The sequence below is a fragment of the Anolis carolinensis genome, unplaced genomic scaffold (assembly GCF_035594765.1).
Source record: "Anolis carolinensis isolate JA03-04 unplaced genomic scaffold, rAnoCar3.1.pri scaffold_9, whole genome shotgun sequence".
NCBI classification, from domain to species: Eukaryota; Metazoa; Chordata; class Lepidosauria; order Squamata; family Dactyloidae; genus Anolis; species Anolis carolinensis.
In genome coordinates, this window is record NW_026943820.1 from 5,862,147 (window position 1) to 5,888,386 (window position 26,240).

General features: G+C 47.8%; 4 protein-coding genes across 5 annotated transcripts; 3 read left to right on the forward strand and 1 right to left on the reverse strand.

Annotated features, from left to right (window-relative positions):
• Nucleotides 1-1,477: 1,477 nt before the first annotated feature.
• tat (tyrosine aminotransferase) lies at nt 1,478-8,204 on the forward strand. The gene is made up of 11 exons (XM_003227400.4): nt 1,478-1,807; nt 1,933-2,037; nt 2,357-2,424; nt 2,558-2,716; nt 2,835-2,973; nt 3,191-3,243; nt 4,955-5,107; nt 5,211-5,339; nt 6,451-6,534; nt 6,642-6,740; nt 7,783-8,204. Exons 1-11 carry the CDS (start codon nt 1,564-1,566, stop codon nt 7,915-7,917), a joined length of 1,368 nt encoding a protein of 455 aa, XP_003227448.2. The 5' UTR covers nt 1,478-1,563; the 3' UTR covers nt 7,918-8,204.
• An 87-nt stretch (nt 8,205-8,291) lies between these two features.
• On the forward strand, nt 8,292-11,724 carry chst4 (carbohydrate sulfotransferase 4). Its single transcript, XM_008120602.3, has 2 exons — nt 8,292-8,989; nt 9,904-11,724. The coding sequence occupies exon 2, from the start codon at nt 9,917-9,919 to the stop codon at nt 11,093-11,095; it is 1,179 nt and encodes a 392-aa protein (XP_008118809.2). The 5' UTR covers nt 8,292-8,989; nt 9,904-9,916; the 3' UTR covers nt 11,096-11,724.
• A 563-nt stretch (nt 11,725-12,287) lies between these two features.
• Nucleotides 12,288-17,101, reverse strand: terf2ip (TERF2 interacting protein). Its single transcript, XM_062961791.1, has 2 exons — nt 16,966-17,101; nt 12,288-13,858 (listed from the first exon to the last, which is right to left on the reverse strand). The coding sequence occupies exons 1-2, from the start codon at nt 17,017-17,019 to the stop codon at nt 13,463-13,465; spliced, it is 450 nt and encodes a 149-aa protein (XP_062817861.1). The 5' UTR covers nt 17,020-17,101; the 3' UTR covers nt 12,288-13,462.
• kars1 (lysyl-tRNA synthetase 1) lies at nt 17,018-25,669 on the forward strand. 2 transcript variants are annotated; one of them, XM_008125247.3, is made up of 14 exons: nt 17,018-17,217; nt 17,413-17,560; nt 20,378-20,546; nt 20,723-20,816; nt 21,437-21,623; nt 21,720-21,845; nt 22,084-22,203; nt 22,401-22,563; nt 22,667-22,840; nt 23,354-23,439; nt 23,712-23,797; nt 23,991-24,117; nt 24,424-24,567; nt 25,442-25,669. In XM_008125247.3, exons 1-14 carry the CDS (start codon nt 17,018-17,020, stop codon nt 25,526-25,528), a joined length of 1,911 nt encoding a protein of 636 aa, XP_008123454.1. In that variant the 3' UTR covers nt 25,529-25,669. The 2 variants fall into 2 exon arrangements, with proteins under 2 accessions (XP_008123454.1, XP_003230630.1); XM_003230582.4 differs by having other exon boundaries at nt 17,189-17,328.
• The last annotated feature ends 571 nt before the right edge of the window (nt 25,670-26,240 follow it).

Genomic DNA, 26,240 nt, shown 5'->3' on the forward strand with positions numbered 1-26,240 from the left:
AAGGTCCCAGGTTCAAATCCCAGGAGCGGAGTGAGCGCCCGCTGTTAGCCCCAGCTCCTGCCAACCTAGCAGTTCGAAAACATGCAAATGTGAGTAGATCAATAGGTACCGCTCCGGTGGGAAGGTAACAGCGTTCTATGCAGTCATGCCGGCCACATGACCTTGGAGGTGTCTATGGACAACGCCCGCTCTTCGGCTTAGAAATGGAGATGAGCACCAACCCCTAGAGTCGGACACGACTGGACTTAACGTCAGGGGAAAACCTTTAAATTTACCTAATGCACAGTAACAACAGTAAGCTTACAACAAAAAATTAAGCATCAAGATGCAAATATTAAAAAAACAATCCAATAAGACATAGTAAACTAAAACACGAGTAAAACATTACAACATATATCTTGCAATAACAATTACCGTATATACTCGAGTATAAGCCAACCTGAATATAAGCCGAGGCACCTAATTTTACCACAAAAAAACTGGGAAAACATTGACTCAAGTATAAGCCGAGGGTGAGAAATTTCAGAAATAAAAATAGATACCAATAAAATTACATTAATTGAGGCATCGGTAGGTTAAATGTTTTTGAATATTTACATAAAGCTCAAATTTAAGATAAGACTGTCCAACTCTGATCCAATCATTATTCTCATCTTCTTCAATGTAAATGTGCTTAGGTATCCTTTTAATAATAATAGAGTAAAATAATACATGTAATAATAATAATAATAATAATAATAATAATAATAATAAAAAATAGAGTAAAATAATACATGTGGTGATGGGCACACTGGGTGCCGTGCCAAACGATCTCAGCTGGCATTTGGAAAAAATAGATATTGACAAAATTACAATCTGTCAACTGCAAAAGGCCACCCTACTAGGATCTGCACGCATCATCCGAAAATACATCACATAGTTCTAGACACTTGGGAAGTGTTTGACTTATGATTTTGTGAAACGAAATCCAGCATATCTATCTTGTTTGCTGTGTCATAATAAAATAATAATAATAATAATAATAATAATAAATAAATACATGTAATAATAAATAGAGTAACATAATAAATGCAATAATAATAATATGATCAGAATGAAATAATAAATGTATTAATAATAAGAGTAAAATAAATGTAATAGTAGCAACAATAATAGAGAAAAATAAATAATAATAATAAATAATAATAAATGTAGTAATACATATAGTTGGCTGTGGGATGGTGGCCTTTCTTTGGCCAGAGTGTGCTCCAGAAGGCAGCAAGGGGTGGGGGTGGGGGGGAGCCGGGGGTTAATGTGCAACCACAGTGTTTGCTCCAGATGGGGGGGCTCCTCCTCCTCTGTCTGGGTCGGGGGTGTCTCCTTGGCCCTCCCCACCAGCCAATGGACACAGCTCTGCCAGCTGACACCCAGTTCTTGGCAAAGGGACCTCTGGAGCCACTGCCCTCCTGCCCCCCATAAAAGGGCCCTTGCCCCCTCTGTCCGCCTCTGATCTCCGGCAGCACCGGAGCAAGCCAGGACTGGTCTCCTTGGGGCAGCGGACGGACTTCGCTCTCCTTCCCAGACATGGATTCGTACCTGATCCAGGTGACCGGCAAGTCGGCCTTCCCCTCTGTGATGGATGTCCAGCTGGGACGGGCCGGACGGGGCCCCTGCTGCGTGGCTGGCAAGGGAAAAGGGCACCGCAAGCCTCACTGGGCCGTCCGGGCCTCTGAGATGTCCAAGCGGACCTTCAACCCCATCCGGGCCATTGTGGACAGCATGAAGGTGGAGCCCCACCCGCAGAAGCCCCTCATCTCCCTCTCCATCGGTGAGCAAGCGAGGGGTTCAGATGAGCGGGGGGGGGGGGGGGGCAGAGGGAGGTGGAGGGGGCAAGGCTTTGCTGCCTTCTGCAGCCTACCAGGACCCCCTTCAGACGCCGTCTCTTGCCCCCAGGGGACCCCACGGTCTTTGGGAACCTGCCCACGGACGAACAGGTCACCCAGGCCATGAAGACGGCCCTGGACTCCAGGAAGTACGATGGCTATGCTCCTTCCACAGGTAGGAGCCCCATTGATGATGCAGGAAGGGCAACTGGGTTCCCTCCCATGGCATGTACCCACAAGGCAGTTCCATAAGTAGAGAACCCCCAGAACCCCATTCCTGGGGCAAAGCCAAGTCAATGCTTGTTGGGGAGGAGAATGAAAGCATGTTTTGTGGTGGGCTCCAAGGCCCAGGGGTGTGTTTGTGTGTCAGGACTCCACTTGAGGATCAGAAGGGCAGGAATCCCTTTCCCTCCCAATTCTCCTTCCCACCCACCCGCTATGGGGAAGGCCACATTGCCATAACCCCATCGCTGACCCTGAGCGGTCCCATACAGGTTACCTGTCCAGCCGTGACGTGGTTGCAAAGTACTACAGCTGCCCCGAAGCACCCCTCGAAGCCAAGGTAGGGCAGACTGGAGGGGAACGGGAGTGGGACCCAACTTTCCTCCCACGGCAGATAAAGACTTGACTTTGATGCCCCCCTGAACTGCTCCCCATCTCACTGTCACTGTTCCTGCCCCCCGACTCCTTTCCAGGATGTGATCCTGACCAGCGGCTGCAGCCAAGCCATCGAGTTGGCCCTGGCTGTTTTGGCCAACCCTGGGCAGAACATTCTGGTGCCGCGTCCAGGCTTCTCCCTCTACAAGACCTTGGCTCATTCCTTGGGGATTGAAGTCAAGTTCTACGACCTCTTGGTAAGTTGTGTGTGTCTTGGAGGAGGGAGAGTTGCGTACCCCTGCTCTCCTTGGTCTGGCCCTTCTGACTGCTGCGGCTCTCCTCCTCATCCTCAGTCCTCTTCTTCTTTCCTACCAGCCAGAGAAATCCTGGGAAATTGACCTGAAGCAGATGGAGTCCCTGGTGGATGAGAAGACAGCCTGTTTGGTGGTCAACAACCCCTCCAACCCATGCGGCTCCGTCTTCAGCAAAGGCCACCTCCAGAAGATCCTGGCAGGTGAGTAAGTGCCCTGGTGCATGGTGGAAGGTCTAGTCCAGGCCCCATTTGGGGAAGCAGAAGGGTGGCCCAGGCAGCTCTTGACCGGGTCTTGCCTCCCAGCAGCCAGGCCGCCTTGTCCCAAAGGCAGGAGGGGGGGCCAGTGCCCAGGGATCCTTCTCTATCACTGACCAAAGGTCCTTCTTCCTTCCTATCTCCCTTCTTCCTTCTCCTTCAGTGGCTTCCCGGCAATGCGTCCCCATCCTGGCTGATGAGATCTATGCCGAGATGGTGAGTGTTGGGTGTTGGGCAAGTGGGCTTATTAACAAAAGACCCTCCCCATAAATGTACAACACAGTAACTTATTAACAGCAGCGTGACACAGCAACAGTAGCCACAACTGATAAAAAGAACAAAAACACACAGATAGACTAATGTTATCTCTTCCTTAGAAAGCTTTTCTCTGTAATAAAATAACATGGTAGCACTATTTACAAGAGGGGCCCCCGGTGGTGCAGTAGGTTAAACCGCTGAGCTGTTGAACTTGTTGACTGAAAGGTCGCCGGTTTGAATCCAGGGAGCAGGATGAGCTCCCACTGTTAGCCCCAGCTTCTGCCAACCTAGCAGTTTGAAAACATGCCAATGTGAGTAGATCAATAGGTACCGCTCCAGCGGGAAGTTAGCACTCCATGCAGTCATGCTGGCCACATGACCTTGGAGGTGTCTATGGACAACGCCAGCTCTTCAGCTTAGAAAAGGAGATGAGCACCAACCCTCAGAGTTGGACATGACTAAACTTAATGTCAGGGAAAACCCTTATCCTTACTATTTACAAGAACAAGGTTTCCATAACACAAATAATGTTCTTTATACTTTCTTCTTTGCTTCCACGCTGGGCTTTTTTCTCATGCAGATAAACAGCTTTGCTCTCACAGAGCCTCCTCTCACACCAAACTTACACAAGAGCTTCACATAGTAACTGTTTTACACACTACTGGGGCTTCTCTCACCAAAGCTTCTCACACCAAGCCTACCTCACACTGAGGCCTACCTCACACTCTGAGATCTTCTCACAGACTAAGGCCTACCTCACACAGAGGCTTCTCTCACAGACTGAGGCCTTTCTTTCACAGAGGCCTACTAAGCTACAGGCACATCTGCTTATATACAACTGCAGCTTTTGCTGAGTCATTACATCCATTTGAAAGGGTTAAATGGATGTAATGACTCAGCAAAAGCTGCAGTTGTATATATGCTTGACTCACATTTTTGTAATTAAAAACATCTAGTTAATTTTTAATATTTCTGACATGGGGCAGTTCCATCCTGGGGGAACCTCTCCTAAAGGAGGAGAACCGCTTCCTAATAATAATAATAATAATAATAATAATAATAATAATAATTTAAAAAAACAGGAAAAGCTCAGCTGCTATCAGGACCTCAAGATTGAACTTCAAAGACTGGCAGAAACCAGTGCAGGTGGTCCCGGTGGTGATGGGCACACTGGGTGCCGTGCCAAAAGATCTCAGCTGGCATTTGGAAACAATAGACATTGACAAAATTACGATCTGCCAACTGCAAAAGGCCACCCTACTGGGATCTGCACGCATCATCCGAAACTACATCACACAGTCCTAGACACTTGGGAAGTGTTCGACTTGTGATTTTGTGAAACGAAATCCAACATGTCTATCTTGTTTGCTGTGTCATACAACAACAACAATGCTTTATTTATAACGTGCTCTTTCTCCCTGATCGGACTCTGGGCGGCTACCAGCAATATAAAACACAGCGGCAAACATTCAATGCCAAAAATAACATATAACAAGTCAAAAACAAACTCAATAAAATGATAAACTAACAGCTTAAAAATAGACATATTATCATACATTCCTCGGTCTGTTCCGGGGGTGCCTCCCAGTTTGGAAGGGGCAGGCTGGCGGTCTGGCTTTCGAGAGCATTTTCAAGAACCCCCCCCCCCCCCACCCCGGATTCTCCGCAGGTCTTTGAAGAAGGGCAGTCCGAGTCCCTGGCCAAGCTCAGCACCAATGTGCCCATCCTGTCCTGTGGCGGTCTGGCGAAGCGGTGGCTGGTGCCCGGCTGGAGGATGGGCTGGATCCTCATCCACGACCGCAGGGAGATCTTTGGGAAGGAGGTACGTTGGGGGCCATGCTCCTGCCACGTCCCCTTCCCCTTCCCGAACGTGTGCACTCCGGCCATCGCAGGGCCCCACTGAGTCCTTCTCTGCTCCTTTCCAGATCAGGGATGGCCTCCTGCGGCTGAGCCAGAGGATCCTGGGGCCCTGCACCGTGGTCCAAGGGGCCCTCGCACACATCATGCACCGGACACCCCCTGAATTCTACCAAAACACCCTCAGCTTCCTCAAGGTAATGCATACACAAGAAATCTCCTTGCTGTGAATGGGCTGCAGATAGTATTACGTTATGCGAACTAAGCAAATCAAAAGCAAGGCTGGAGTTGTGGACAGTTTACCAAGATCCTCTTTGTCACTGTCCATAGGCAGCAAAGGAGGAGGAAGATGGGCTGAGGCTGAGTGGGCAGCAGGAGCACTGCTTTTGGGGTCCCATCACTTGCATGACTGGAAAGCATTAGAGGTTGTAGAATATAAATAAATAGAAGCTTTACCACAGTTTCTGAACCAAAATGTACCCTGCAGTATAATAAAGTGTCACCCAGGCTTGTGTAACAAGCAACAGTATCTTTACTTCAGTTCAAAATATCAAACAGGACAACAATATATACAGCAGTCTCTCTGAATTCACACAGAGAACAGGAGGAATAAATAGTCCTTGGATATAATCTTTAAATATGCCTCATTTTCCTTATAAATACAGTAGAGTCTCACTTATCCAACATAAACGCGCCGGCAGAATGTTGGATAAGCGAATATCTTGGATAATAAGGAGGGGTTAAGGAAAAGCACCAAATTAAACATCAAATTAGGTTATGATTTTAAAAATTAAGCACCAAAACATCATGTTACACAACAAGTTTGACAGAAAAAGTAGTTCAATACGCAGTAATGCTATGTAGTAATTACTGTACAGTATTTACGAATTTAGCATCAAAATATCACGATGTTTTGAAAACATTGAGTACAAAAATGCGTTGGATAATCCAGAACGTTGGATAAGTGAGACTCTACTGTAATCAGGTTTCAGAGAGTTGGCAGCCACTTCCTCTGTGACTATTTCCAGTCAGTGCTCTCTTCACTCTCCGAGGTGAAAGTGGCAATTAAAACTGTTTGTCTCAGCAGCAAGCTAGAAAGTAGCCAATCAGAATTTTGGCTCCTAGTTGGCTCAGCCAATCAGCTGTAGACACATGCCTTTCCAGTCAACCCATTATATCATGATGTCTCTTTACAAATCTTCACAGAGGGCCCTTGGAGCCACAGGAACCGGCCCCTCAAGACCTCCTGCCCTTCCCGGGATCAGTCTCTTGCGCCCCCAAAACACTCCTTTCCTTTCTCTTCCACAGTCCAATGCTGACCTCTGCTACTCTGCGCTTTCCACCATCTGTGGGCTACGGCCAGTCCGACCCTCGGGAGCCATGTACCTCATGGTAAGTTGCAGCAGAACAGGAGGCAGGCACTAAGTCATGGGGAGCTGTCATGGTGGCAGCTGCCACTCTTTGGGCCACGCAGCACTCAGTCGTCTCCTCTCCCGCAGGTGGGCATCAAGATGGAGCATTTCCCCGAGTTCGAGAATGACGTGGAGTTCACGGAGCGACTCATTGCAGAGCAGTCGGTCTTCTGCCTGCCTGCAACGGTAAGCACCCCTTCCAAGCAAGGGGAGGCCCTGGCACCCATACAGCCCCTTCTCAATGGCCATATGGGTCAGGGAGGGGTGTTTGGGGCTCCTGTCCCAGCAGTGGCTTATTCAGAACTGTTTGGGAAAACCAGGAATCTCCACAAGTTTGATCCTTTTAGAAATCAATTGGCATTCACACTATTTGGAATAATCATAACCTTTGGGAAAGCATGACCTTGTTAGCGATCATAATCTTTTGTAAAGTATGATCTTCCTGAGAAGAGTTAAAGCCTTGCTTGAGTCAACCTTCTCCTTACTGGTAAATATCCACTAGCATTCATGAAAGGCAATTAGGTTTCTCAGCTGTTAGGCTGATATACCTAGATATCTCTTTGAACTGTTAGGAACAAAGATATGTCAATGCACAAAAAAATATAGCAGAGTTTCAGAAGTGTGATTTCAGTTTCCCAAAAACATCTGCTCTCCTATAAAATATCTTGGTTTAAATTATGATCTCAAGAGGCCAAACAGAAGCAGTCTTCATTAAAAGTAATATAGTTGTTTACTCACAAACTTCATGTATTCGGCATACAAGTACATTGCATATCAATACAGTTACAGAAAGGATTTGAAGTGGTTTCTCTATGCAGATAACACAGGGCATCTTCCTTAGAATCAACAGTCCAAAGTCTAAAGCATCTCTCTGTCCTGAGAGTCTAATACGAGTCTCCAAAGCATTCTGTTTCTACTGACTTCTGTAAAGCATACTGTTTCTAAATCGAAGTCGGAGCTGAATAGTTCCAGATCTGGTCACATGGTGTGCAGCCTCTCCCACAACATAGAGTTAAGGAAAACTACATACCAGTACACACATAGACAATACAGTAAGCAATCTGAATTATATACAAACAAATTACTAGTGGAGGTTTGAAGAAGGTTGCTACTTCCAACATTGTGTGTGTATTGGGGGGTGGGAGCCAAGGCCGTGTCCCTGTGCAGCCGTGGGGCGCCATGGGGAAGGAAGCCCTTCCCGACTGACCCCCACCTTGTCTCCCCGCAGTGCTTTGAATACCCCAACTTCTTCCGGGTGGTGCTCACGGTGCCTGAGGACATGATGGCGGAGGCCTGCCAGCGCATCCAGCAGTTCTGCGAGCAGCACTACGAAAGCGCCCAGGACATGGAGTGTGACAAGTAGCTACAGGACCACCACCAACCCCTCCAACCCACCCCACACCCCGGCCTGCTCCACTCCATCCACCTTGTGTGCCCCATGCACCACCACTGGGGAATGCCATGGCCACCGCAGCGCCCCACAGTCCCATGTGGCACCTGCTCAGAACCGAAGGGAGCAGAGAGCCATGTTCCTTCCCTGCAAGCCCTCACTTTTCAGGATGCTGTTGCCCTTCCTTTCTTCAGCCTATTTGAAATATTTGTAAGTTATTGTAACTTTTGTATGAATAAACACATGGAAAAAAACTGCAAGGCATCTCGTGTTTTCTTCCCCACCTCCACCCCTACATCTCCGCCCTCAACAATGCTTCCTTCTTCCTCCTTCCTCCTTCCTCCTCTGCCCTTCCCTCTTTTATAGCCAAGTGTCTCAAGTTGCGCCAACCGCTGACGCCTGTCCGATTCAGGGGAGAGCTCCTGATGCAGCTCAACATCCGTGTCCCACGTCTAAGTCATAGGCAGAAAAGGAGTAGGCTTTACACAGGATTTGAAAAAGTTCTTGCTACCTTGCAAGTGTTGGGAGGGTGGAAAGAAACTGAGCAGAGGTTTGCCAAAGGTCAAGAGGTGCCTTCTTCCTTGTCCCACTTCAGAGCCCTGCAGACTGGGCACCTCAAGGGCCATCCAGAGCCCCTGCTCCATTGCAGCATCCCTGAGAGAAGTGCGGCACCAGAAGCCCCCAACCCAAAAAGGCAGGAGCCACCCCTCTCTGCACTCCTTAGGGACCTGCTGAGGATGCCGCCCCTAGGCTCAGTGGGGCCAAGGAAACTGTCCAGCCCCATTCTGTCCATCCATCCAGGACCGGACCAGTGCCTCGCCCTCACGGACAGGGCTGGGCTCAGGCTGCATGCCAGTCTGCAGCAGAAGGATGCCCTCTGAGAGAGACGGACGTGCCCTCCTCTCTTTGCCTCTCCTCTGCAGGCGTGGTGGGCCAGTGGGAGGATCAGCACCTGTTGCCACAGCCGCTCCTTCAAAGGTCCGTATTGCCAGCCCTGCCTCTGCCGCGTCTGGAAGAAGCTCCTGTCCTACTGGTGCCAACTCCAGTGAGTATCCTCTTTCCCTGTAAGCCCTCACCCACTTAAAAAAAAAAAGCAACACCTTTACTGATGCCGAACCCAATATGCCAAACCAGAAAAGGGATGGGAGGAGAGGGGGGAGGGAAAAGCAGGCAGTGGGGTCTGCCAGTGATGGAAGGGGGGTCTTCCTCCCTCCTTGTGCAGCTTTGCTGTGCAAATAGCAAAAGGTCGCCCTCCCATCTCCTTCCCCCTCCCCATTCTGGGCTACAAGGAGCTATTGCTCTTGGTGCTCTCCTGGTATAGCTGCAGTGATGCGGGGAGGGGGAAACAAAATAACATGTTGGCTGGACAGACTAACCGTATTAAAAAACTCTAAAATCAGGACAGGAATTAAAGAACACCACTCAAAAGTCAGAGGAATTCCAGACCTGAAACAACCAGGGCCAGCTACCACCTCTCAACAAAGGATTCCTCCAGACAGGAAGCTAGACTTTGAAGCTGCAATGCCATTCAGTGCTAATCAAGGTGGCCAATTGCAGCATTCACACTTGACTGAAGCAGACAAGAGTTATTTCTACCACCCTGGACCTTCCACAGATATATAAACCCCACTTGCATAGTTTTCCAGCAGACCTCACAACCTCCGAGAATGCTTACCATAAATGTAGGCTAAACATCAGGAGGGAATGCTTCTGGAACATGGCCATACAGCCTGGAAAACTCACAGCAACCCAGACCCCACTTTGCTCACCTCCCTCCCTGAGGGCCTGCACAGACAGCCTGCAAAGGCCAGAGAGTGAAAGTGTGACTCCCAATCATCAGTATCCATCTTGTGGGAATTGGTTTCCATGTGGCATAGGACAGTCATGGCTCATCAGTACCTTCCTCTCTCCCTTTCTCCCTCTGCCCCACTTCTTCCCATTCACTGCCCCATTTCCCAGGCCTTTGGCAGCCATGACAAAGATCCAGCAATTCCAGTTACTCCTGATCCTGGCGGTGCAGGTGCTGGTCCTCGTCTGCTTCTTCATGGACTTCAGAGGGAGGAAGGAGCTCTATCTGGAAGATGAGCAGCCCTCAAAGGTCCACGTTCTGATCCTATCTTCCTGGCGGTCGGGCTCCTCCTTCGTGGGGCAGCTCTTCAGCCAACACCCGGATGTCTTCTACCTGATGGAGCCAGCCTGGCATGTTTGGGCCACCATGCACCAGAACAGCGTCAAGGTCCTGCACATGGCGGTGAGGGATCTCATCCGCTCCATCTTCAAGTGCGACATGTCCGTCTTCGATGCCTACATGCCCGAGAAGAGGAACAAGTCTGCGCTCTTCAAGTGGGAAACCAGCCGGGCCCTTTGCTCCCAGCCGGCCTGCAGCGCCTTCCCACGTGGAGACATTGTCCCCAAGCAGGCTTGCCAGGCCCTCTGCGGCCGGTACCCCTTCTCCACGGTTGAGGAGGCCTGCCAGATTTACAGCCACGTTGCCTTGAAGGAGGTGCGCATCATGGACCTGCGTTCCCTCCTCCCACTCCTCACCGACCCTTCCCTCAACCTTAGGATCATCCACTTGGTCCGGGACCCCAGGGCTGTCTTCCACTCCCGAACCCGCGATGGCACAGCCCCCGCTCTCTCCCTGGGCAGCCGGATCGTGTCCAGGGGAAAGGGCCTCCCCAAGGAGCCCGAGTCCCTCACTGTCATGCGGGAGATCTGCCGGAGCCAAGTCGAGATCTCCGAGACCCAGCGTGCCTTCCCCTCCACCCTCCAGGGCCGCTATCACTTGGTCCGCTATGAGGACATTGCCCGGGACCCGCTGGCCAAAGCTGCTGAGCTCTACACATTTGTGGGGCTGGACTTCCCCCCCACCCTCCAGCAGTGGGTCCACAATATCACCCACGGCCCGGGTTTGGGCAGGGCGGCCTTTGACACCACCGCCCGGGATGCAGAGGATGTGGCCCAGGCTTGGAGGAATAGTCTGCCTTACACTCAGGTGGCCATGCTGCAGGACATCTGTCAGGATGCCATGCGCCTGCTGGGTTACCAGAGAGTGGCCTCTGTGGAGGAGCAGCAGGACCTGGGGCTGAGCCTCCTGGACACCCCCAAGCCGCAGGGCAAGGAAGCTGCAAAGACAGCCCCCAGCAGCTGAGAAGGGGGCGGCCGGAGGGAGGATGGATGGGTGCAAGGCACTGGCTGGACCTCCACTATGAATTCCGTTTTGTAAGAGGCAGCAAGTGGATCTCAGGCTCTCTGGCTCCACAACAGAGTGTCTGGGATGGCTATGGATTCAATGGGAATGTAGCTCCCTCCTCCCCCTATCGCACTCTGGGTGGGTGGGGGGGGGACCCTTGTCCAACAGCAGGAGGACTCCTCCTGTCCACCGCGATGTTTGACTCTTCCTGCCAGTGCAAACACTCTCACGTATTTACTCTGAAAGAGGATTTGGAGTGCCTGTGAAAAATCAACAAAGAAACCAGAGGCACTTTAAACCCAACTAGCGTTATTGGGCATTACACCTTGGGCAGCGGTTCATATACAAGACCCAGAGCTTGAATTCGGGTGGCAAAGCTGAGAGAAAGAACACTGCAGGGATGACTGTAAAACAAGAGCCAAAGTGGTGATGCCACAGTGTTTGCTCTAAGAAAAGTGTTCCCATGATGCGAGAAAGGGGTGGAGTGCAGACCAGCAGATGCAGAAAAGGTACACATTAATTTTTTTACCAGATTTGTACCCCGTCCTTCTCACCCCAAAGGGCACTCATTGCGGCCTTAGAATAGGCAACAATTCAGTGCCGTATCAAACAACAAATTAAAAAAATAAACATATACATTAAAAGCAATTATTAAAACCACAGAATTAACAGTTCTGCCAACTGAAAGGCTTTAGTACACTTTTAGAATAGCTTTTTTTGCACACACCATCCACAAATCAGTCTGTATGTGTGCCCGTTGTGAACTGGAAAGACCTCTTCAGTATTTGGCTCATATGGAATGGCAAAAAAAATGGGAGAAGAATCAAGCGTATGAAAAAAGAATGGCACTAGAAGCAGCCACCCCTTCTGAGGATTCATAATCTGGATGGTTACGAATATCTTAGCAGGGAAGAGTCAGGGAGGATGAACAGCCAAAAGGAAAATAGGTGTGCAATAAGCCAGTCATGAAAAAGACAAATGGGCCCCTGCAGGATATACGGCTGATGCCTGATCATGCTCACTGGGTCTCCTCATTGTCTTTGAACTCTCCTTCCTGCAATGGATTAATGCCACTTCCCCTCACTCACTCACCAGCCCAGAAAATCCCCCGAACCCGCCTGGAGGACAACAGGATGCTCCACCAATTGAAGCGGGGAGGAGGAAATTTGTTTATTAATGTACAATGGATACAGACAGCTTTATTAAAAGGATTATTTTATTGCAAATAATTCTGAAACTCTTTTTTTCTTTTCAAGAAAGAAATGTTTAAAGCAAATAAATCAGAAAATTAGAAGTTCTCCTGAGCCATTGTGTTTTGCTTACGCTTCCTGCAGAACAGGACAGGATATGGGCAGGGTTTTGACAGGGCGCTCTGCACCAGAAACAGGGGAATGTTTGGAATCTGAAGACAGGGATGGGGGGGGGGGGGGATCCTCAGTTTGGCTCCCTAAAAGGCCTACCATCAACCAAGAGGCGCCGCTCTTTGGCTCTGTACCTGTTCAAGCCGCTCTCTCTGGTGGCTTGAACAGGGACAAAGCCAGCCAACCAGTTCACCAACGTAAGGAGGCCTCTGTTGTCACCTGAAACTATTGAAAGAGCCATGCAGTTATCACAATTCCTGACCCCCATCCTTCGCCAGGCACACACAGACGCCTGATTGCAAGAATGAAAGGCTTTGTGCATTATTCTGCTTCGGGGCGGCTCAAGTGCCATCATAAACCCTTCTGCTTTGAGAAGCCCACTGGGCTCTTTCGAGTTAATGTTTAATTACAAGGGAAGTCTGGCAAATTCCACAAGGCAGAGAGAGAGGAATGCTGCCGCAGTCAGAGAAGCCTTGTGAAGATGAGCCGCAAACAGGCGGAAGGCAGACAGGGCCTTGCTAGGTCCAGGCAGCAGAGGGAGGCCTTGTGCGATGCCAGAGCACCAGACGCACAAAAGGCAGCCTCAGGAACACTGTCAGTCAATGACAAACTAAGAAACAAAGCTACAGCAGAGGTTACATAGAAGGGTTTCCAAAACTTGGGTTTTGGACTTCAACTCTCACAATTCCTAACAGCCTCAGGCAGCTTCCTTTCCCCTCTCAGCTGTTTAAGCAGAAAAGGAGAGGGAAAAAGAAAAGGAAAGGGTCTGAGGCTGTTAGGAATTGTGGGAGTTGAAGTCCAAAACCTGGAGGGAGGGACCAAGTTGGCCCAGGCTTGATCTAGAGGCACCTCTTGGAAAGGACAAAGGGACTTGCTGCACAAACGAGGCCAGGAAAAGGACCATAGAAAGGTAGGCTGGTTGCTCTGGGTCCTCCTTCTCCGAGCGAGGGCCCTGTCTGTGGCGCTAGCTCTTCCGGAAAGCTTCCCGCTTGGCCACGTTCTCTGCCCCGAACTTCTGTTCCAGCCTCCGCCGTAGATCCTGCTCCCCCTGCAGCAGGTCCTGATCATCCTGCCGGCTCCACAGGGGGGCTCCATCCGGGCGCCGCCCCGTCCTCAAACAGCAGGCCGCTGCCCCCACCTCCCCGCTGTTCTTCAGCAAGGCCTGTGTCACAGATTCCAGGCCTAGGCCGCACTCCTTCATCAGGTGCCGCATGTCCTCCACCGCCAGAGACACTTGTGAGGTGGCAGGAATCAGAGGGGCACCTCCAGGCAGGACAGAGGGGGACATAGGGGGCTCCTCTTCGTTGTCCTTCTGCTCCTGCGCCACCTTCTCAGATCTAGGGCTGTTCTCCTCGTCTTCCTGGAAAGAAGGAAGTCAAGGCCCCTCTGAATTGCAATATACATAGACTCAAAGAATAATAAAGTTGGAAGAGACCTTGTGGGCTATCCAGACATCGTCCCCCATTCTGTATCTTTGAATTTCCTTTTTCTGCCTAAGTGGAGTATCTTCCATTTGTCCCCGTTGAACTTCATTTTGTTAGTTATGGCCAATCATCTCTCTCATCTGCTAAGATCGTTTTGAATTCGGCTCCTGTCTTGTGGAGCATTGGCTCTTCCTCCTCATTTGGTGTCGTCTGCAAACTTGATCAGCATGCCTTCTGACCTTTCATCTAAGTTATTAATAAAGACGTTGAACAGAACCGGGCCCAGGACTGAACCCTGCTTATGGCACTCCACTCGTCACTTCTTTCTGGGATGAAGAGGAAGCATTGGGGAGAATCACCTGCTGAGTTTGTTCACTTAGCCAGTTACAGATCCAGCTAACCATAGTTTTGCCTAGCCCACACTGGACTAGTTTGTGGGGACCTTGTTGAAGGAAGGCCTCACTGAAATCCAGGTATACTACATCCACGGCGTTCCCTGCATCTACTTAGCTTGTAACTCTATCGCAGTGTTTCTCAACCTGGGGGTCGGAACCCCTAGGGGGGTCGCGAGGGGGTGTCAAAGGAGTCGCCAAAGACCATCAGAAACCATATATTTTTGATGGTATGGCAGAGAAGGCTGAATATCTCTTCCCGTGTCTTTCCTCCTTTTTGGAAACAGATGGCGCATCCTCCCACCCAAAGCCCAATTTGCCCAATTCTATCATTGGTGGGGTTCAAGGGGCTCTTTGATTGTGGGTGAACTATAAATCCCAGCACCTACAACTACAACTCCCAAATGCCGAGGTCTATTTCCCCCAAACTCAGTGTTCACATTTGGGCATACTGAGTATTCGATCCATCATTGTTTGAGTGCACAGTGCTCTCTGGAGGTAGGTGAACTATAACTCCAAAACTCAAGGTCAATGCCCAACAAACCCATCCACTATTTTCTGTTGGTGATGGGAGTTCTATGTGCCAAGTTTGGTTCAATTCCATAGTTGGTGGAGTTCAGAATGCTCTTTGATTGTATTTATTTATTTATTTATTATTAGAGACATTTATATCCCGCCCTTCTCACTCTGAAGGGGACTCAGGGCGGCTTACAAGTTCTATGTACATACAATATATTATATTATTAGCATAGTGCAATATAAGCATTATATATTACTATATTGTAATATTATTAGTAATATTACATATAATATAAATATACAATTATAATAGTGTATTATTATTATTATTATTATTATTATTATTATTATTATTATATTGTATTATAATATAATGGACTGGTCCATGAGGTCACGAAGAGTAGAAAACGACTGAATGAGTGATACGACAATGATATTGTATTACATTATAATATTATCAATATTATATGTATATACAATATATTATATTATTAATATAGCATAATATGAGTAAGGTAAAAAGTAAAGGTTTACCCTGACATTAAGTCAAGTCTGGGGGTTGGTGCTCATTTCCATTTCTAAGCCAAACAGCCGGCGTTGTCCGTAGACACCTCCAAGGTCATGTGGCCGGCATGACTGCATGGAGCACCGTTATAATACTCATAATATGAGTATTATATTATATTGTTATAGACCCAAAATATGAGCCCACAACTCCCAAATGACAAAATCATTCCCCCCCCCCAACCCCACCAATATTCAAATCGGGTATTTGCGCCAAATTTGGTCCAGTCAATACAAATACATCCTGCATATCAGATATTTTAAATTACGATTTATAATAGTAGAAAAATTAATAGTTATGAAGTAGCAACGAAAATAATTGTATAGTTGGGGGTCACCACAACATGAGGAACTGCATTAAGCGGTCAAGGCATTAGGAAGGTTGAGAACCATTGCTCTATCGAATAAAGCAGTGATGGCCAACCTATGACACACGTGTCAGCACTGACACGCCTAACCATTTTTGCTGCCACATGCAGATTGATTGGACGACTAATGTCTTTTGTGGCCAAATTTGGTGTGATTTGGTCCAGTGGTTTTGTTATTTACTCCGTGGGAATTATGCACATTACACACACACACACATATATATATAATCATTCTATTATTATTCTTTTATTATTGTAGTATATTATTATATTATTACTATTATATTATTCATTATTTGTGACTACAGTAGAGTCTCACTTATCCAAGCCTCGCTTATCCAAGCCTCTGGATAATCCAAGCCATTTTTGTAGTCAATGTTTTCAATATAGCGTGATATTTTAGTGCTAAATTCATAAATACAGTAATTACTATGTAGCATTACTGCGTATTGAACTACTTTTTCTGTCAAATTTGTTGCATAACATGATGTTTTGGTGCTTAATTTGTAAAATCATAACCTGATTTGATGTTTAATAGGCTTTTCCTTAACCCCTCCTTATTATCCAAGATATTCGCTTATCCAAGCTTCTGCCGGCCCGTTTAGCTTGGATAAGTGAGATTCTCCTGTACATTAAAACTACAATAGAGAGAAATCAGCGTGGAAACTGCAAGAGGTACCATAGATGGTAATAATGGTAGTAAATAGTTTTTTATTTATTTAATACAGTTATATATTACAATTATATATTTTTGTTATTTAAACTATATATATATATATATATATTGTGAAATTATGGGGTTTTTTTTCTCGAAGTGACACACCACCCAAGTCATGCTAGGTTTTTTGGTGAATTTTGACACACCAAGTGCAAAAGGTTGCCCATCATTGGAATAAAGAGATCATCTAGTCTAGGCCTGGGCTAACTTGGGGCCTACCTCCAAGTGTTTTGGACTCCAACTCCCACCATTCCTAACAGCCTCAGGCCCCTTCCTTTTCCCCCTCAGCCGCTTAAGCGGCTGAGGGGGAAAAGGAAGGGGCCTGAGGCTGTTAGGAATGGTGGGAGTTGGAGTCCAAAACATCTGAACGGAAGGCCCAAGTAGGCCCAGGCTTGCTTTAGGAAATAACCGGAATGCCTAACAGGCCCAGTCTCGTTCTGAACTTGCTCCAGAGCCGCCTCCTCCTCCTCCACAAGGCCTACCTCGCTGCTTTCGAACTCTTGCGCGGCCTGAAGGAAGACGCCCGGGCCCGCCATGGCCTTCAACTTTCCTCCTCAGCTACGAGACTCCATCACCTCAGGCCCTGCCTCCATGCGACTGCGCATGCGCGCCAAGACCGGCCTTCCTGCGTGGCGGAGAGCAGTCATGGCGGCGCCCGTTTCGCCCGCCGCGGCGGCCTCCCTTCCTCTTCTTCCTCCTCCGGCGGAATCCGAGGCGGCTCGGCCGAGCAAGAAGTGAGTCCCGCCCACCGGCATGGCCTTGGCCTTGTCCCGGCGCCTCCTGCTGCGCCCCTCGGCCTCTCTCGTCCTCCTCCGCGGCGCCGGAGCGGGCAGGCCAAGGCCCAGGTGGGTGGAAGGAAAGAAGGAGAAAAGCAAGGGAAGGAGGGAAGTGAGGCCTAAATAACCCTAACCCTTCTTCTCCTCACGTAGTGAACTCAAGCGGCGCCTCAAGGCCGAGAAGAAGGCAGCCGAGAAGGAGGCGCGGCTGAAGGAGCAGCAGCAGAAGGAGGCCGCTCCGGCCCAGGCCGCCGCCTCGCCCTCGGAGCGCGACCCCGACGAAGAAGGCCTCGACCCCAACGTGAGCCTTCTAGATATAATTTCACTTATGTATACCCCACCTTTCTCCCCTTCAAATAATAATAATAACTTCATTAATCTATATATATAAAAGAGTGATGGCATCAGGGCAGCGGACAAAACAAAAAAACTACAGACCCTCCAACCTCGAAATTTGACAACACAACCCATCATCCACGCCTCTAGGTTGATACAACAAAAAGAAAAGAAAAATAAAGTCCTAATTAGAGAGAGAGGAATAATTGTTTTTATCCAATTGCTGCCAGTTACAAGGCTAAGTTCCGCCCTAAGGTTAGCAGATACCCCTAAGGATCATCCAGTTCAACTTCCTTATATCATGCAGGAGGACACAATCCAACCACTCCTGACAGATGGCCATCCAATATCTGCACAATAATAACACACATCGAATCATAGCATCAGACAGTTAGGAGACACCCCTAAAGGCCATCCAGCCCAACCCAATTCTGCCATGCAGGACACAAGCCAAGCACTCCCAACAGATGGCCACCCAGCCTCTCAATACTAATACTAATAATAATAATAATAATAATATCATCATACAATCCTAAGGTTTGGAGTGACCCCTAAGGATCATCCAGATCAACTTCCTTCTACCATGCAAGAGGACACAATCTAAGCACTCCTGACAGATGGCCATCCAGCCTCTACATAGTGATGATGATGATAATGATGATAATAATAATAATAATAATAGAAGCATAGAATCCAAGAGTTTGGAGAGACCCCTAAGGGACATCCAGCCCAACCCTTTCTACTATGCAGCAGGACACAATCCAAGCATTCACAACACATGGACAACGTATAAATACTATACAATACTACACAGGGACATAGACCCCCTCTACCCTCACCACTTTCACAATACACAAACAACCAAATGCATACTAAACATAAAGACAACCATACAAGAGACATTCAATACCACCACTACCTCAACAATTTCTCACCAACACCACCAGACAATGCCACAGCAACGCGTGGCCGGGCACAGCTAGTTTATTTATATCTATATGCCGCCTTTCTCACCCCGGGAGGGATGATTCAAGGCGGTTTGCAACATATTAATGGCAAGAATTCGATGTCAAAATACATACAATAAAAATCATAATACAGTAGAGTCTCATTTATCCAACCTGCGCTTAGCCAACGTCCTGTATTATCCAACGCAGTCGGCCTTCTAGTAGCCCGTGTTTTTGTACCCTGTTTCCCCGAAAATAAGACATCCCCAAAAAATAAGACCTAGTAGAAGTTTTGCTGAATTGCTAAATATAAGGCCTCCCCTGAAAGTAAGACCTAGCAATGTTTTCGTTTGGAAGCATGCCTACTGAACAGAACACCAGTGCATTCAGGATTGGTAAATGTACATACCAGTTGTACATGGAAATAATGGTAGTAACAAGAAATTCTTGATAGGAATCAGTTTGTCTGGATATGCTGGTTTGTGATGACAACTACTGTACAGTATATAATGTTCATTTGTTTTGTTCAACAGTAAATGTGAATTCTTCTTCATGGAAAAATAAGACATCCCCTGAAAATAAGACCTAGCACATCTTTGGGAGCAAAAATTAATATAAGACACTGTCTTATTTTCGGGGAAACACGGTAGTTGGCTGTGGAACTCCCTCCTTAGTGACATCCGGCAGGCTCCATCCCTGTTGAGTTTTAGAAAGAAAGTGAAGACCTGGCTATGTGAGCAAACGTTCAAATAATAAGTTTCGTTGGCTTCGACTCGGTCTGGACTAAGGTTTATGTACAAAGTTTTGTGGATGAATGGCTCAAGTGTTTTGTATTACAGTAGAGTCTCACTTATCCAACATAAACAGGCCGGCAGGACGTTGGATAAGTGAATATGTTGGATAATAAGGAGAGACTAAGGAGGAGCCTATTAAACATCAAGTCAGGTTATGATTTTACAAATTAAGCACCAAAACATCATGTTATACAACAAATCTGGCAGAAAAAGTAGTTCAATACGCAGTAATGTTAAGTAGTAATTACTTTATTTACGAATTTAGCACCAAAATATCATGATATATTGAAAACATTGACTACAAAAATGTGTTGGATAATCCAGAACGTTGGATAAGCGAGTGTTGGATAAGTGAGACTCTACTGTATTGTGATATACGAGGGTTATCCAGAAAGTTCATTACATTTTGGAATTAAAAATAAACAAAGTATAGGAGAAAACTTTTACCATATTCAGTTGAAAGCCAGACCCAAATACTAGTTCTCGCCATAGTCCCCATTGAAATCTAGGCAGTTATAGCGATACTTGCGTCCTGAACCAGGCTGGCTTCCCTTCCTTCAGCTGTCATGTGCTGCGCTCAGTTTTCCGCTGATCGCTCTTTTGTTTTGTAAATGCTTGCAAGGAAGGTTTTTTGGGACAGGAAAGGTGTGCTTCTTGCAAAACCTTAGAAGAGCACCTTCCTTGTCTTATACCCGAGTCAATAAGTTTTCCCAGTTTTTGTAGTAAAATTAGGTGCCTCAGCTTATATTCGGGTCAGCTTATACTCGAGTATATACGATATTTGTTTATTCGTGGCCGTACGTCTAGCATTGTGATGCCATCTAAAACAAAACAAAATAAAAAAACAAACAAGTGAATAAGTAGTGCAAGGAGCCCCTCCTCCTCCCCAAAGGCCTGCTGGCTAATGGTCCTTCAAACAACCTGAACCTGAGTAATGCAAAGCCTTACCTATCAAAGCCAGTCCTTTGAACAGAGTCATGCCCACCTTCCCCTCCCTCTCTCACAGTCCCTCTCCCTCCTGTTGTTTCTCTCCTCCGGCAGCAATATTACAAGATCCGCAGCCAGGCGGTGCAGCAGATGAAGGCGACCCCCGGAGAGCATCCCTACCCACACAAGTTCCATGTGGACATCTCCCTCACCGACTTCCTTGAGCGCTTTGGGCACTTGCAGCCCGGGGATCACCTGGACGGCGTCACCGTCAAGGTTGCAGGTGAGGTCATTGGGAAAGAGGTCTTGGGTCTTCCTCCCTACTCCCTACCAAAGCGCAGGAGGGTCTTTTAGAGCAGTGGCAGTGTTGAACTGCGTCCTTTGCCTCTTTCCTCCTGTCAGAAGAGGGTTAGACTGATGGCCCGTAGAACTCCTTTCCAACTCTCACTCTGGCTTTAGGTCGTATCCATGCGAAACGTGCTTCTGGAGGGAAGCTGATCTTCTACGACCTTCGTGGGGAGGGCGTTAAATTGCAAGTCATGGCAAATTCCAGGTAAACAGCTCAGAAGTCTTTCCTTGTTTCAGTGCATTTGTGAACCTCAGTGGAATTAAAGAGCCCCTTCATTGCAGGTCCACAATTGTGCCCTTGCCTTTTGCTGGACCTCAAGAGAGCCTCTTCCCTCTCAATCTTTGCTTATCATTAATTACCTTTAGCTTTTACTTCCCTGGTGGCGAACTTGCAGACCGAAAGGTCCCAGGTTCAGTCCCTGGGAGCAGCAGGAGTGGTTGCTGTTAGCTCCAGCTTCTGCCAACCTAGCAGTTCGAAAACATGCCAATACGAGTAGATCAATAGGTACCGCTCCTGCGGGAAGGTAACGGCGCTCCATGCAGTCATGCCTATGGCCACATGACCTTGGAGGTGTCTACGGACAATTCCGGCTCTTTGGCTTAGAAATGGAGATGAGCACCAACCCCCAGAGTCAGACATGACTGGACTTAACGTCAGGGGAAACCTTTACCTTTTACCTTTACTAAAGGTAGATCAAAATGCTTTCTCATCTAAATGTTCTCCTGAGGACAAAGAGAGTCTTAAACCTCTCTCTTGCACGCATGAAGTTGGAGAAAAGATCTGTTCTTTTCAATCAGAAGCGTTTTATGAAAATCTCTTGCCAGGAACTACAAGTCTGAAGAAGAATATGTGCACATTAACAACAAGCTTCGCCGTGGAGACATAGTTGGGATCCAGGGCAATCCTGGCAAAACCAAGAAGGGGGAGTTGAGCATAATCCCCTACGAAATGACCCTGCTCTCGCCGTGCCTTCACATGCTGCCTCACCTCCATTTTGGACTCAAGGACAAGGTATCAACCCTGAAGGGCCTCTTCAGGTCATCTGAGGATACCTTTATCTCTCCCATTTTCCTTGTCGTTTTGATTGTTTCTAACTACGTCTTTTAGGAAACAAGATTTCGACAGAGATACCTGGACTTAATTCTTAACGATTTTGTGAGGCAAAAATTCATCGTCCGTGCAAAGATAATAACATATGTTCGCACCTTTCTGGATGAATTGGGTTTTCTGGAGGTCAGTACTTTTTCCCCTGTCCCCCCATTTTAATTTTTTTTATTTACCTGATAGATATACTATGCCCAAAAGTTAATAGAGGATGCAGACATGTATTACATTCTACAGAGGAGAGGGACTTTGGGGATGAAGGGCCTTCAAGGGCCGAGGGTCCCTTGGGGAACAAGGGGTCCTTGACCTTGAGCTTCCGGAGAGCTGGTGGGCCAATGATCTGTGCGTGTGTTCACTCCTTATCCAGGTGGAGACTCCTATGATGAATGTCATCCCTGGCGGAGCTGTGGCAAAGCCCTTCATCACCCACCACAATGAGCTGGACATGAACCTATACATGCGTGTTGCTCCAGAGCTCTATCACAAGGTGAGCCCATGGGCCAAGGGAGAAGAGGGTCCAAGGGGACCTGAACTGAGGCATTTCTCCTCAGAAGCCATTTCCTGATCCCCTGGGACACAAACGGCCTTTTCCAGGGCCTCGCTTCAAAGCAGCGCATCTCGAGAGATGTGAGCCCCAGAGGTTTGCCTCATCTTAGCAAATGCAATCGTCTATCTGTGTTTTAGATGTTGGTGGTTGGTGGCATGGACCGCGTTTACGAAATTGGGCGCCAGTTCCGGAACGAAGGCATCGATTTAACCCACAACCCTGAATTCACCACCTGCGAGTTCTACATGGCCTACGCAGACTACCACGACTTGATGGAGATCACAGAACAGCTTCTTTCGGGTTTGTTGCCAAAATGCTTTGTATCTGGTGCTGTGGAGGTGAGAGAAGAGCCAGGCAGGACATCAGCCGGCATGGTTCAGGCAGCAGGAATATCTTCTTGCAGGAATGGTGAAACGCATCACTGGCGGCTACAAAGTGACATACCACCCAGACGGAGCAGAGGGCCAGGCATATGAAATCGATTTCACTCCACCCTTCCGGAAGATCAGCATGGTGGACGAGTTGCAGAGAGTTCTGGGAGTGACTCTTCCTGCTGTGGATCAGTTTGAGACGGAAGGTAAGAGGGGCTTATTTTATTTATTTATATATTTGCCATATTTCTGTCTTGCTCTTCTCACTCCGAAGGGGACTCAGAGCGACGCACATAAAGGCACAATTCAATGCCATACAACACATATCCGACAAATAAAACATACGTTAAAAACATTTTCACATTAAAATTAGTAAAATTACATAACCCAGGACGTTCCAGTTTCTCATATTGTGGAAATGCTTATCACCTCCCGCCCCCACCTCCCGGTGAGCAACTGAGCTTTCCTTCATGTGAATTGTGGGCTGGGCCTGAATCCCAGCTTCCTCTGCCCCTTGTTATCAGTCTGAAGCTGCGAGGCTGTTCTTCTGCCTCAGGAGTAATGTTGTGGTCTCTGGCATCAGCCGTCAGTGTTTTGCCCGGAGGCTGTTTCCATTTCCAGCAGTGGTGGGAGGGAGGAGAATGAGTGACTCCAGCCCTCCTTACATGAATGAAGAGGTTTGGGCACTGCCCTCACCCTTTCCTCTGTTGCTCCTGCAGAGACTCGCAAATTTTTCGATATGCTTTGTGAAGAGAGGGGAGTTGAGTGTCCACTACCTCGGTCTACAGCCAGGCTTCTTGACAAGGTGAGAAGACATGGGACTAGCATCACCCTTGTTATGAAGAGGGAGGCCTCGGTGGCTTCTACCTGACTACCCTTGAGAAATGTGACATTGTGGCCAGCCTGAGAGTGTGGGGTGCTTGAATGATTTGTCTGAGACCTGAGTACCATCCTGACGCAGATGGAGAAGAGCTCAAATGAGGGCTAGTAATATTTCTGTCATTTCTGCGATGAACCACAATCTGAGAGCCTCCTTTCTCTCTCTCTTCCCTGCACATCCTTTGCCGGACTTTCCAGCTGGTTGGGGAATTTTTGGAAGTCACCTGCATCAACCCCACTTTCATCTGTGATCACCCCCAGATCATGAGCCCCCTTGCCAAATGGTAAGTGGGGCAGGAGGGAGCTCTTGCAAAGTGTGATGTAGGGAGCAGAGAGCTGCTTGCTGCTTATGAAGAGTGAATTTCATAATTTGGGGAGGATGGAGATGGATTTCCTGTAAAGCTGCCCAAGCTTCGCAGCAGCAGCTCAGTTCTGGCTGGGAGTCTGCAGGCCCTGATTCCTGTTGTCTTTGCGCAGGCACCGCGCCCGGCAGGGGCTGACAGAGCGCTTTGAGCTTTTCGTCATGAGGAAGGAAATCTGCAATGCCTACACGGAACTGAACGATCCCTTTCGGCAGCACCAGCTCTTTGAAGATCAAGCCAAGGTACAAAAGTGAAACAACACTTAATAAGGGCAGGGGGTGAGTGGGTTAGAAGAAGTCCCATGAGCTGCATTTTGCTGAGGCCTCCTCATCCTGACCCTGAGACAAAAGGAACAGCCGTTCTTTCTTCCTTCATGAGGCTCCCAGGTTGGGAATGGCCTGAGGCCAAACACACAAACTACTGGGAGGCTGCTATGTGATGGGGCCTCTGGTCTCGCAGCTGGCAAGGGTTGTGCAACCGCTGTCAGGCTGGAGGAGCAGTCCTGCAGATTCTAGCTTGGCAGGTGACCTGTTGGTTGGTTTCTCCAGGCAAAAGCTGATGGTGACGATGAGGCCATGTTTATTGATGAGAACTTCTGCACGGCTCTGGAATACGGGCTCCCTCCGACTGCTGGCTGGGGCATGGGCATCGACCGCCTCGCGATGTTCCTGACGGACTCCAACAACATCAAGGTAAGTGGTCTCCACTTGTCTCCAGCAGGCTCTGGTGGGAAATGCAAGGTTTGGGGCCACACATGTAGTGAGCTTGTTGGTGTCTTCCTCTTCGTTGGAAGTGAAGGTGTACTCCCTTGCCTCCCAGAGTCCTTGCACTTTCATCCCATGCCCTTGTTCCTTAGCTACAATTTGCACTAACCCATTCCCTTGTTCTTGTTTACAGTTGGCCATGTTTTACGGCAGGTGTCACCATAGTTTACTGGGCGTTGTTCTGAGTTTAAATTGTTTTATATGTTACTAGCTGTGCCCGGTCACGCGTTGCTGTGGCGAAGTATGGTGGTATGGGAAATAGTCAAGATAATCCAGTTCAAAACAGATAAAATAAGGTTATACATGGGTTATATAGCTGTGTGGAAGAGCCTTGAGTCTACATTGCCATATAATCCAGTTAGATAATCTGTATCTTATAGGCAGTGTGGAAGAGGCCTAAGTGAGGCCTAACTCTGCCTGTCCCCTGGGCTGAGTGGGTTGCTAGGAGACCAAGTGGGCGGAGTTTAGTCTTCTAACTGGCAGCAATTGGATAAAAACAATTATTCCTCTCCCTCTAATTTTTCTTCTCTTTGTGTTGTATGAACGTAGAGGCATGGATAAGGGGTTGTGTTGCCAAGTTTAGTGTTTCTGGGATGTGTAGTTTTGTTGTTTTGTCCTAGGCCGAAATTTCATTACCCTTTTATATATATAGATTGGTTTTACGTTTTACTTTTGTATTGTACTCTGTGTTTATTTTATGCGTTGTTTTAGGCACTATGTGTCACATGTAAGCCACCCCGAGTCCCTTCAGGGAGATGGAGGTGGGATATCCGGGTCTGCAGTTTGCCCTCTTCTCTTGCAGGAGGTGCTGCTCTTTCCAGCCATGAAGCCTGAAGAGAAGAAGAAGGATCCGCTTTCCAAGCCTCCTGGGGAGGGGACCTCGGTGTGACCCCAGGGCTGCTGCAGAGGGAGCCACGGAGGAGAACGCTTCTTCGGGCCTTTCGCCGTTTTTCCGTCCCTCTGGTCTACGTTTCCCAACCACTAATAAAAGCACTTCTGCTGCCGTTGCTGTAGCAGCAGTTTTTTGCAATGAGTTTGTCCTTGGTGATTTCTGGAAGGTGCAGGAGGGGACCCTGGAGCGCCTTGACCCCAAGTCCCTCTTTATTTAGTATAATAATAATAATAATAATAATAATAGAATATTTAATAATACTAGAATAGAATATTTAATAATACTAGAATAGAATATTTAGTATAATAATAATAATCATACTATTCATTCATATTATAATATTATTAATTAATGCTGTAATAATATGTATTAATACTTATCTTGTTGGAAACGAACCGATGGTACAGTTGCAATGAATTTAAAAACACAAAACTTGGCATTATACTAAATGTCCTTTGACCAGAAGCTGGCCACTTGGAGTGCCTTTGGTGTTGCTATAAGAAGTTCCTCCATGGTGCATGTGACAGGGTTCAGACTGCATTGTAACGAGTGGTCTGTGGTTTACTCTTCTCCACACTCGCATGTCGTGGACTCCACTTCGTGGCCCCATTTCTTAAGGTTGGCTCTGCACCTCATGGCACTGTTCAGCACCTTCCAAGTCTCCCAGTCTGTGTGTCCAGCAAGCAAGAGTCCAAAAGTGGCAGGCTAA

Excerpts from the sequence above, each read along its gene's own strand:
- tat (XM_003227400.4), top strand. The coding sequence starts at position 1,564 with ATGGATTCGTACCTGATCCAGGTGACCGGCAAGTCGGCCTTCCCCTCT. Across the intron at positions 1,808-1,932 it reads CCTCATCTCCCTCTCCATCG|GGGACCCCACGGTCTTTGGG; the intron begins GTGAGCAAGCGA and ends TCTTGCCCCCAG. Across the intron at positions 5,340-6,450 it reads ACACCCTCAGCTTCCTCAAG|TCCAATGCTGACCTCTGCTA; the intron begins GTAATGCATACA and ends TCTCTTCCACAG.
- chst4 (XM_008120602.3), top strand. The coding sequence starts at position 9,917 with ATGACAAAGATCCAGCAATTCCAGTTACTCCTGATCCTGGCGGTGCAG.
- kars1 (XM_008125247.3), top strand. The coding sequence starts at position 17,018 with ATGGCCTTCAACTTTCCTCCTCAGCTACGAGACTCCATCACCTCAGGC. Across the intron at positions 20,547-20,722 it reads CGTCACCGTCAAGGTTGCAG|GTCGTATCCATGCGAAACGT; the intron begins GTGAGGTCATTG and ends CTCTGGCTTTAG. Across the intron at positions 23,798-23,990 it reads ATGAGCCCCCTTGCCAAATG|GCACCGCGCCCGGCAGGGGC; the intron begins GTAAGTGGGGCA and ends GTCTTTGCGCAG.
- terf2ip (XM_062961791.1), bottom strand. The coding sequence starts at position 17,019 with ATGGCGGGCCCGGGCGTCTTCCTTCAGGCCGCGCAAGAGTTCGAAAGC. Across the intron at positions 13,859-16,965 it reads AAGAGTTCGAAAGCAGCGAG|GAAGACGAGGAGAACAGCCC; the intron begins GTAGGCCTTGTG and ends CCTTCTTTCCAG.